Source organism: Chiroxiphia lanceolata, chromosome 5 (genome assembly GCF_009829145.1).
Source record: "Chiroxiphia lanceolata isolate bChiLan1 chromosome 5, bChiLan1.pri, whole genome shotgun sequence".
Classification (NCBI taxonomy): Eukaryota; Metazoa; Chordata; class Aves; order Passeriformes; family Pipridae; genus Chiroxiphia; species Chiroxiphia lanceolata.
Genome location: NC_045641.1, coordinates 10,978,714 through 10,990,403, shown reverse-complemented (window position 1 = coordinate 10,990,403; position 11,690 = coordinate 10,978,714). Strand labels below are relative to the sequence as shown.

Here is an 11,690-nt window from a genome sequence, read left to right as displayed (position 1 = left end):
AACTGAAACTACAAAGCAGAGAAGCTTGATGAAGCAAATAAAGTGCAGCATCTTTTGAAGATTGTAATAGGAAATATATTTCAGAGCATTGATGTGAAAAGGGGTTATAATGACAACAGTTAAATTAAGTAACCCTTATGGGACTACTAGCCTGAGTTCAGCTGAGGAAAGGAAAAGAAATAAAGAGGAGTCCATACAGGGGAATAGCAGAACCCTATAGGAAGGAGGGCTTTTGAAGGAAGCGACGGTTGAATTGTTAACAAAAATTAAGAGGGGCATAAAAGCTCTTGAAAGGGCTCAACTGAATCCTCATTGTGAGCTGTGAAAGGACATTAGTCTTGGTGAGCTTTGACCTATGGGAAAATTGGGCTTTCAAGGCTAATATAAGAATAATATTTTTGTATGTAGAATTGAGTAAATGTTCACGGTGTTCGTATGACCATGGCATATTCCATGGCTGTGTTTTTTCTGGGATCCTGTTCTTCTCTCTGTGTCATTCTGAGCAATGTCTTACAAATACTGTAAGTTTTTTTTCCAAATATCCAGCAACTGAAGAAATTATTTGGGCAGATATCATGGGCAAAACTGTATGTAATACTATTTTTGCTTAGGTCTTATTAGACAAAAGACCCGAAGAGATGCTGTGGACATCATGTCCTAAGCTATCAGTTTGAAAACAAACATAAACCCTATGACTCTCAGTGGCCTTTGAAAGGGAGACAGGGAGAGCAGATACTGGAAAAAGAACTACTGCTAAGAGCCAAGGAACAGCAAGTATCCAAAAGAGTTGTGAACCTAAGATTAAGCAAATGCATTTTTCTTACTCCTTCCCCATGCTGCATGTTGCTGTACAAGTTGCTCAGCTAGAAAACAGTCTTTTCTATTGACTCTCATTTCCCACAGACAACAATACTGGCCATTTTTTTAATCTGTGTTTTCTTTTCTAAAATCCTTTGGAAAAAATGTAAAATGTTGGATATGTGGAAATCCCTTGGCCTAAACTGTCTTGAATGTGGAATTCAGCAAACATTGGGGTTTGTTTATAAGGCTGGCATATAAGGCAGTTTGCTTACAAGGCATTCAAATGAGGAATAATGAAGCTGATAGAGTGCTAAGAATACACAAACGCTATTTGCTTTGTAAAGCTGTATGTGGAATCCAGTAATGAGTCCTGGGATACAGCACAGTCTATCACTGTAAAGTAATTATTTGTTGACTGCTGAGCCAGCTGGGTTGAATTTGCTTCTTGGAGTGTTCAGAATGCCAAAGCACCTTTAAATCTCAGTCTTCAGTTTAGATTAGACATGTTAAATGACAGCACATTTTTTATGTCTTACACTGTCTTAGTCTCCTGATGCTAAAAGGAAATTCTTGTTGAGATAGTACAGAACAAGGTAAGTTAGAAAGGAGAGTGAATAAAGAAACAGCTTTCAAAATGCTCTCAGAGATGGTAATAGCTATACCTGCAAGCTATTGATATCTTGGGACTGTGAGGCCTGATTCTGCCCATGTGGAAACAGAAAAAGTACATATATATAAATGTTGAAGAAAGGTTAATACTGTATGGAAAGAAAAACTTCTCTGGATGCAGGTAGCTGTATGTATGCACGTGTGTCTGGGACCTGCTGGTGAGTATCTGTGTGTAGTATACTTGGGCTTAGAGCACACGAAGTCACTTCTCCCCAGACCACCCTGGGGTGCATGAGAAGGGCTTAGCAAAGTTGCAGTGCAAAGGATAAAGAAGCATTGGTCTCCTGAGATCTAGTCCATTGCTTCAGGCAAAAGCCACAATGCCACAACCTGCCTTTTACAGCCTGCCTCACAGAATTACATCTGCTGACTTAATTCTGGAGGCAAGAATTAATTCCAGAGGCAACAATCATCTGGTAGCATTGGGAGCCACCCCAGTGTTAGTGGTACCTCCTGTGCAGTCCCCTCTGGGCTTCTCTGGCCACCTAGAGGAGGTTGTGCTTGACACTGCTCTGTCCCATGAGGAAGTGAGTTTTGCATCCTGCTTTTACTCAAAGGGAAACCTTAGAAAGACACTTGAACATCTCGTATCTGATGTCCAGAGAAGTCCCATGTCTTGTTTTGCTACTGCTCAGAGCTAAGGAATCAAAACCTTAAGTGTTGAACCCTGCAGAAGGGGGCAAAGAAGAGTACAGGGAGAAGACCAGCAAAAGACAGCTGAGGAGGATGGACAGAGGACCAGACCTAGGAAAGGTTTCTCAGAGCATAAAACTCTGTAAATGTCCATCTTTTTTGGAGCCTAGTCCATACATTTCCTACAGCACATGGGAGTGCTTGAAACCTCAGCTTCCAACCCAAACTGGTCTGAGTGCCGAGCAGGTAACTATCCAATATCAGCACATCTAGGAACCAGCCAGCACGGAAATCCTGGAGTGAGGTAATCTTATCCACTCACACCTCATAAAGCCTTGCAGCAACCTATCTATCTGGGAAATCCAAATCCAGGTTTAACGATCCAGAACCTTGTTGTGAAGGTCAGTATTTGTGACATTTAATTTTTAATTATTATCCCAAAGAACTGAGGAGGCCCCATGCTTTCTTGTTAAAACCCATCTGGAAAAACAGACAGTAAGAAGAGCAGCACTAACATTGCTTGGATGATAAACACAGGAAAAAGGAGTGTCTGTAGGTGTCAGGCAGGTTATTTCACTCCAAGTACACACCAGGAAACAGGAGAGAGCTGTGACTCCCTGTGGCACAGCCTCAGCAGCCCTTATTCCCTGCAGTGGTGCCTGGAGAAGGCCAGGAGCATCAGCTGAAAGAAGGAAGATTTCACAGAATGTGCTTGTTTTTTGTTGGGTTTTTTGGGGGGGTTGGGTTTTTTTTGGGGGGGGGGGGGCTGGTGGTTTGCTTTTTGGGTTTTTTTTGGGTGTGTGCTTTTTTCTTTCTTTTTCTTTTTTTTTAAATGTAATACAAGTAGAAAGCATTTACACTTAACTCCCCTTTTTTTGTCAGACATTTCTGACTGACTTTATACCAATTTTTTCTTCTCTTTTTTTTCCAAAGGAATAATAAGTTAATCTGCTTATACGCAAGGTGTTTATAAGGGATAATTTCTGAAAGAATTAACCTCTGACTCCTCTGACTCCTTGATATCTCTGTGACTGAGTCTTTTGAGCCCAGAATAGGGCTCAAAACTGACCAATACCTGATGCTACAAGTATTTTCTTGTTTGGAAAGTCTAAGGGATTGCTTTTCAGTTGTTTTTTTTCTAAGCTTCCTTATTTTTAACACACATCCATAAGGGGGAAGACAAAAAATTTTAAAGGTGTTGCAACACACTTTATTTTGTCAGGCAAATAGCATTTTAGATATTCAATTAAATAGCACTATGTTAAACTACATTTTGTTCTTTCTTACACACTATATGATGCATATTCACTGTAATGACAGTTTCATCATGCTAGGAACTTATACACATACCTACACTTTTAAAAACCAGATTTTCTTAATAAAACACACATATCTACAGTAACAACAATTGCAAAGAACACACTGTTAGGTCAAGATTTCAGCAAACTTTACAAACTACACCAAATAAAAATAGCAAAAAAATAATCAGTACACGGTGAAGTTCTTAGCAGAGAACATATCTTTACATTTGGTGAAGTTATGCCTAGAAGTCATTTTTGCTTTCATATTTTTTTAAGGAATAAAATTATATACATTATTTAGTAATTCTCAAAATAGGAAGTATTAAATAGCACAAATAATATTACAGTCTTAAGTTTTGGTGTTACCTACAGTAGAGGGGCTACTTTAAACAAATAAAAATTGCAGTTTGTCTATTCTGTACACTTAAGGCCAAACCCTCAGCTGGTATCAACCACAGTAGCTAAATGGACAGCAAGGAAGTTACATTAGTTTATACCAGCTGAGCATCTGGCTCCTGACTACTCTATACATGGGGAAGGTTCCTAAAGCATGGGAGCTTGGACCAGTTACGCACTGACAGAAGCTTATTATATATATATATATATATACTGATGTTCTCATGCAGCAGGAAAAAATGTTAGCTTAAGTATAATCCCTTAACAGTCATACCATAATAATGGTATATGAAGCAGCTTTAAAAATATTATTTTATAATCATATGAAACTCTGAGCTATGCTGATTGTTTTAATGGAATCCCTTATTGCCAATATTCTATTAGAAAACAGTGTAACTGTAATTTCTGAGGCCTAATGGGGGCCTATTAAACTATCACTGTACCTAATCACTTACAGGGCAAATTGTACCCTTAAATACCTATTAATCACTGTATTCCATCTGGAAGCAATTATGAGCCTCACAATAGACATTAGTATCACACTAACTCTGCAGTGAATCTGCTGGGAAAATAGGAAGGGCATGGCAGCATACAGAGAATATGCACTAGTGTCATTCCAGGAGGTAGTTCTATTTTATGGCACTCAATTTTTGGTTTGTCACTTACACACTTCAGAAGTCAGTCATCCTCAGGAAAAAAAAAAAAAAAAGAAAGCAGTGTGCTGCACTGAAAGTCAGCTGGCAAAAAAACCCAAACCCAACCAAACCCTTATTTTCTCTCACCCATTTCAGGTTTTTTTATTTTTTGGTTTTGTTGGTTATTTTCTCCAAAGTCTGCTTTGCCAGGTCTTGGGGCCAAATCCAAGCTCACTGAAGTCAAAATTTCCTGACAATTTCCATAAGAAGGTCCTTAGTTACCAGCGGCTAAATATTGCTGAAATATGCATTTAGGCCTTGATTAAGGAAAGCACTTAACTAGATAGCAATATATGAGCAGGCTGGCACTGCCATGTTTTTTGATGCAAGCAATAATAACAAATTAAATTCAAAGGGCTCCCACCAGCATCAAAGGGATTTAGAGACAATGTTTAAGTGGTTAGATCAGGGCCCATTTCCCAGCTATTCTGCATCAGGTGGTGATAAAGTGACACATCTAAGTGATACCAGGTAAATACCAGTGTTACTTCCATTACCAGATCTGTGGGCACAAAACCCCATGCCTTGTAGAGTTACTCCCAGAGTATTCTAATAGAAGTAGCATTTTAACTTAACATAGCTCAGTCTTGAGCCGAACATCAGTTTGTATTTTTGAATAGTATCATAAATAATCATAATTTTTCTAAGGTACTCACACATTTTTAATGCTTCGAACAGACGCAGTGGCTTCCAGAACACTCTTACATAGTAAAATGATTGATGATTTGTCCCTGTTTTTTGGCATTAGTGTTGCTCAAAAAAAAAAAAAAAGGTGATTGTTTTTCTTAGGATGGCTTGATGCACATTCACCCAAGTTTTAACAAAACCTTCTTCATTAGACCTGACAGCTGCTTCTTAAGCAAAAGATTTCTTTTGGTTTTTGACCCAAACCCATTTTTCAGTTTTATTTTTCCCTCATTCTTTTTTTTTCTTTTCTTTTCCTGATCTGCTTTTCAGCAGAGAACTGAAAGCAGGAAGAAGTTGGGAAAATAAGGTAGAAAAGAAAAAGGGTACAAAGACTGGAAAATGGGAATGGTTTAATTAAAAAATTCAAGTTAAAATATTTGCAACTTTGAGAAAACAGTTGAAAAAATAATGTTTTAAATTTTTCTAAGATACTTATGACTTGTTTCCACATTGCAGAACCAGCTCCAATTTAATCATGGAACAGAATAAAAATAATCTATGATTTTCATTTCTGAGTAAACACTAGACAGTATACCTACATTCTGTCCTTTGCAAAAAATTGGAGTGTAATCTGTTTGAAAAATAGCTAAAATACCTAAGTCACTTAGGTGTTTTTCAAAATTCTGTGTATAATGAACATTCTTTTGGTACCTTTGTGCTGCTTATAAAGCTACATAGTGTTATAGGACACCCTATTTTAATAAAAATCAATATGAGCAGAGATATTTTAAGTTACATTCCAGATCTCACTAATTTATTACAACTCATACTATGCACAATAATCAGTGCTTCCTTTGATAAAGTATAAAGTCTTTGTTTTTCTTCTGTTTGTTCCTTCATTTGACCTCTGGATGAATGAAACATTTCTACTATACTTTACTTGCTTCCTATCAGCATGCATTCACATGATTTGGACAATGAGTGAAAGCTGTAAACCCAATATTGAGCAGTAAACAAGAAGAAACTCATGTTCTTAAATGCAGTGCAAGAAATCCTAGTACCACCCTACTTTGAGCATACATCTTACCCCAGATTCTTTCACCACCATTCTAGCTGGTACAGTTCCAGAGGTGCAAGTTAATTTTGTAAAAATTTCTACTCAGCTGTAATTAAATACTGAGATGTTAAAGATGAATCTGGTTTATGATGAATACCCAGTGCTGCATCTAGGACAGAGCCCAGCCTAGTGTCAATAAGCATCTAGGAAAGAAAATGCTCTAAGTTATTTTCTTTAGATAAGTTACACTGCATTTCATTGGGAGAGAGATCTTTTCCAAGGCTTGCTGGCTTTTCATTTAATTTTTTTATCATATTTGCTCAAATTTGTTCTCAACAGACAAATATAAGCCCCCTACAGTGAGGAGAAAGATACCTATTACTACAAAATAAAATTAAGATCCAGGTAATTGATTCCTTCTATTTCTACTTTTCCTGCTATTGATGAGGGCCTTCAGTTTGCTGTAGTCACCTCTCATTTTCTGGGATTCTTCCCTCTGCTGACTTGGCTGTCTGCTGTCTTTGCAGTACTGGTTAATCATCTGCATCTCGGAGTGGCTGAAAGCTCCCACAAAGTCCTTTGGGTGGAACTGCAGCGCTCGCACTGAGCTGGCCCAGGTCCAAGGGGACCACTTGTCAGTCATGACGGCCACCATCTCTGAATCTAACACCTTGAAGTTGATCTTTGCCAAGGTCTGCTTGAAGCTGTTCTCCGTCGCGATGCAGTGGTAAAGCCCCCGGTCACTGTCTTGCACAGAGCGAATGAGGAGTCCTTGCTCAGTAGCTATGATCCTCTCATTCAGCTTGACCTGAAGAGCAGAAAGGCAGAAGGAACTTTTTAGGGAATGTCATGGAACAACATAGTATCGGACCTTTTGGTAAGTTTCACTTCAAACACGACTTCCTTTCTTAAAGTTGCTATATTTTTATATATATATGTTTTCATAATGTTCAAATAGCAGAGTTGAAGAAATGAACTTTTATTTGCCAGAATTACACCCCTGAGAATGTCTCTTCCAGCATCAGAGATTGCTGCTGAGACTCAGCTGAAGAAAGGTGCAGGACTGAATGGGTTCATTTGGCATTGAGCTCAAAGTGGCTTCTCATTAAATATTTTGACTTTGAGCAGGTTCCTCGGGCTAACTTCTGAAGAACTCTTATCTGTTCTTCAGAGGTTATAGCCTGGTATAAAAATTATCATCGCAGTAGCCTCAGCTTGGACTTGGCTCATTGGAAACCAAAAGCAATTCTACTCTCCTGTGTTCTTTCTGGCTTCAGACTCTGGACAGTCCCAGGAGACGGTCACATGATCTGAAAGAAGCAAGTTACCATAGCTTGTTGAGTTATCATCCAAAATAAATGACTGTGCAGATGTCCTTTTGCATATCAGCTGTGAAGTAAAAATGTCTAGTTCAACCCATTATGAAAGAAAACCAGTGGTAGTATTTTTGTGAATGATTTTTCTATTTTGCTACTGCACTTTGCATTATACCTAATACTTTTGCTTCACTTATTATAGTATTATTCTATTGTAAAATTTTGTAGGTATTGTGGAGGATTTCCAGAAATATGAGGGCTTGAAATGTAATTAACCCTTTGACTGCTTTAGTTTGCCTGTTGCTATTTGAAACTGCATTGATTCTAATTCAGTTATTGAACATAAGAACAAAAAAGGGAGATGTTCTGTTGAAGCAAAGGGTTAAAGAACTGCACCTATTGCCAGCACATGGCTTGAGTCTTTGAAGAATAAGTGAGAAAACTCACTGAGAGGCTTCTAAGTCCCCTCTGTTTTTGCAAAATGGCCTGATAAGAGAATAATGCTTTTCACTATTTATAACCTATCAACAGACACCACATTACTTAATGGTTCCTTTTGAAAGATGTTTCTTTTTATTCATATAGTAACTGCCTTGGATTTGAAATGGATTTTTTCCCCTTTTAAATTACTTAAGGAAGGTACATTCCCCATAAACAATCATACTGTATATCACAGTGCTGAAACTCGAGAGCCATAGAGACTGTGGTAATGGAAAATGTGATTGCACCATGGTGAGGAAATGCTTTTGTCAATACGTGTTCTTACCCTGGACTAGTTTCCTGCTAAAGAAACCTTTCACATTTCTCCTACTTTTGCCTTTTATCTCTTCAATAGCACAGAGGGGCTACTGCATGCTGACTTCTTCCTGAACTTTATGCCAGTTATTGCTTTTGTGCCTATTTCCTTAGATCAAGAAGAAGTTCTGAGTGCTGCAAACCTTCAGTTTGCAATTAGTAAGGTGTGAGGGAAAAATTCTTTAATTTTCTGATAGCTGTTTTGATCTGATAGAAACCACTGGGGCTGAGAATGAAGTCCCAGCTATACTGAAGAGTCTGCTCTTATTCATATGAGTCAATGCTGGTCACTGTCCTGCATCCACATAAGTAAGTTCTCCAGCTTCACTGTAGCCAGACTACCTGGTGAAAACACAAACTGTCCCCTGCCTTTGTCTGGGGAGGGAATGTGATGCTGACTGAGGATCCTCTCAGAGCTACTGTTCACATTACTCACCTCTTTCCTCCTGTCATTGTCTTTCTGTAGCAGCCACTTAATAGAGGCCTGAGGAGATTTAGGTGTGCATTCCAGAAAGGTGGTGTTGTTTTTCACTCCATACTGAACTATTTCTGCAGCATTTCTGTATGCTAGAAAAAAAAAAGAAAACAGGTCAGGATACTGTGAATGGTGATTTAATGTAGAAAACAGGTAGCTGTTTGCAATACAGACAAAATGAAGTATGTCTAACTCCGATACTGACCAATAATAAGTAATTTAAGGGAAAATTTTTTCAAAGAAAATAAATGAAATGTGAAGAAGCACATTCAGTTCCAAGTACCAATGTTTTTAGAGTGACATGGTCTGTTCTGAGAAATTAGGATACCTGTATCCTGGTAAGCCTTGCTGATGGGGTAGCTGAGCCCAGGGATATTTTTCTCTGAAATTATTTCATTCTCCACTATTCCAAAGGAGAATGAAGCATTTAATATATTTCTTCACACTTCACCATTCACAATGAGTTGAGGGAATATGGTTGTATGACCAAAATAGAGCAGCATGACCTAAAGAAATCTCCAGCTACTCCAGCTGCGAGCAGCATCACAGGGAAGAGAGAGAGAGCAGGCTGGGCTCCTGCTCTTCTGCTTCTCTTCCAACACAAGGAAGGGACTTGGCTCTCAATCTTAAATGTGATGAATACATAGACAGGCCAGCAACAGAGAGAAAGACAGATTTACAGCACTCCAGTAACACCTGGGCAAGTGCTGAGCATATGTCATCGCTTAGACTTGTTGTGTCCCTTTATAGTCTCAACGGATGAACAATTGGCAGTCACTGACAGAAACTTTTAGGTGCTTATTGCTTGGCCCAAACCATAATATTTGTCCTCAAAACAAAACACCTCCAGATTTAAAAGCTTGCTTCATAAATGAAATACAATTCTTTTTTTTTTTTTTTTTTTTGAGAAAGGAGCAATGGACACCAAATAATATGAGAAGTGCAAATACCTAGAGGTTACATGTCTAAAATCTGACTCTGTTTTTGAACAGTCCTAAGACTGGTTTTCCTCAGACTCTACTTTATCTCCCATTCTTTTCAGCTACTTTCATCAACTGATATGTGAAATTAAAATCTATTCTACTAAAGGAAAGAGACTGCCTGGTTCTAGTCCTTCAAACTTTTTAGCACATTTATGATATTGTACCAAAACCAATTCTAACTTTAGCAGAATAATGCAGAAGTATTTTGCATTCAAAGGCTATAAGCCACGAAATAACTTATCTGTGGGCTGACCTATCTGTAGCTGTGGAGAATCACAGGTGTACCACAATATTACTTTTATGTATACTGGAACTAGGTGTACCACAGACAGAAAATTTTCTCTGTTTAATTGATTAACATATATCTAATGTTCTGCTTACTCTATACTACTACAACTTATACATGCTGAGAAAAAGATTGAGAGAACACAAATGCATTTCTCTAATGGCCATAAGGGCTAACACAAGCATAACAATATTAAACAGACATTTGAAAAGCAACCATACAAGACCCTTAGTTCTTGATGATGTATTTAAAAATTACAATATGCCAAAAATATTGAGTTTATACACGCTTAGAGGTCTAAGGCACACAACCTACTGTGTTTAAAGGCTTTGATTCAACATTATGGTTCTCTATGAACTTGGAAGATTTCTTGCTATTGCCTGTCTCTCTGCTCTTTTGTCCTGTAGAAAGATTTCATTTTTTCCCCCAAACATAGTAGTTTTGCTATATATGGCCCTAATTATATTTTGAAATAGTCTAAATTGCTGTTTCTTTTTATCTTGTTTTCCACCAGGGAAACAACTGCCATCTACCTATGCTATATCCCACTTCTGCCACTGAGACATCCTTTATAAAGTTTCTAAAACACATAAATCTATAAATACATCCACATCAAAAAAGAGGTTGGAAAACAAGAAACCTGTTTCCCAAGACTGTCAAGGTTGAAACATTTGTTTCCCCTCAGCCCAGAAGGCAGAGAGTTGACATTCTCACATTTTCCACATGGAATGAGAAGACACCCACCCTTGGGACAGACAATGGGTGGGAGGTCACGGCACATGCCTGCGAGGGAGGATACACAGCTCAAGTTGCTTCAATACAGATCTCTCAGAGCTCAGGTGCATATTCTAAGGCTGGGGTCATCTTTTGTAGTTACCTGTTCAAGCTACTCAGTTTCATATAAATGACCTAATACTGAATCATGGGGAAAGACCCATTTGAGCTGAGGAATCTACACCCGACTGACTGTTGTGGTCTTTTTTGATCCAGGACATTCTTTTTTGATCCAGGACATTTTTCTGAGACCCCGTGGAGACCGTTTCAGTAGAATTATTATTAATGGAATAATAATAATTCTTAAACCAGTGCTCTTCTATTAAAAAAAAAAAATCAGTAAAAAATTTACAGTCAGGTCTATTATTTGGTCTCCAGATGGTACGGATGAGAATGTACTTCAAGATTCAGGATCATAAGCAGAAGTGAAAGGAGCATAATTCTCTGATGTGTGCCCCTGGTCTGATGGCATATATGGCCAGCTTCTCATTTTGAGTATGATGAACTATGTATTTCATGGTTCATCATTCTATCATATATATGCAAGTTTCATACAATTGCAAGAAAAGATGCTGAAACCAAACCAACCCAAAACTTGGACTTGGAAAAAAATTACGCTTTACCAGTAAACCACACAGATAATGTGAGTTATGATGAATCACATAAAGGTTCTTTATATAGCATGAGGATCTCTAAATTATAGTACCTTTCAGGTTGAAACCTCGGCACTGAGTCAGAGGGTTTCCATGTCTCACATCTTGCCTGCGACTCCTCCTGCAGTATTTTGTAAAAAAAAAAATGTTACTCCAAGATAACTACACTGCAAATAAACACTTTTTTATTTTTGGATTTGGTTTTTTTTTTTTTTTACTAGATCAACTG

The 11,690-nt window shown here is 38.0% G+C and overlaps 1 protein-coding gene across 4 annotated transcripts in view; it reads right to left on the bottom strand.

Moving 5' to 3' along the window:
- Positions 1–4,591: 4,591 nt before the first annotated feature.
- The window catches only part of SEMA3C (semaphorin 3C), a 114,018-nt gene continuing 106,919 nt past the window's right edge, over positions 4,592–11,690 (bottom strand). For all 4 annotated transcript variants that reach the window (XM_032688436.1, XM_032688439.1, XM_032688437.1 and 1 more), the window contains 3 exons: positions 11,515–11,582; positions 8,727–8,857; positions 4,592–6,987 (listed from right to left, as the gene is read on the bottom strand). In XM_032688436.1, the coding sequence (XP_032544327.1) occupies positions 6,574–6,987; positions 8,727–8,857; positions 11,515–11,582 (613 nt within the window). In that variant the 3' untranslated portion in view covers positions 4,592–6,573. The remainder of the gene's footprint in view (positions 6,988–8,726; positions 8,858–11,514; positions 11,583–11,690) is intronic.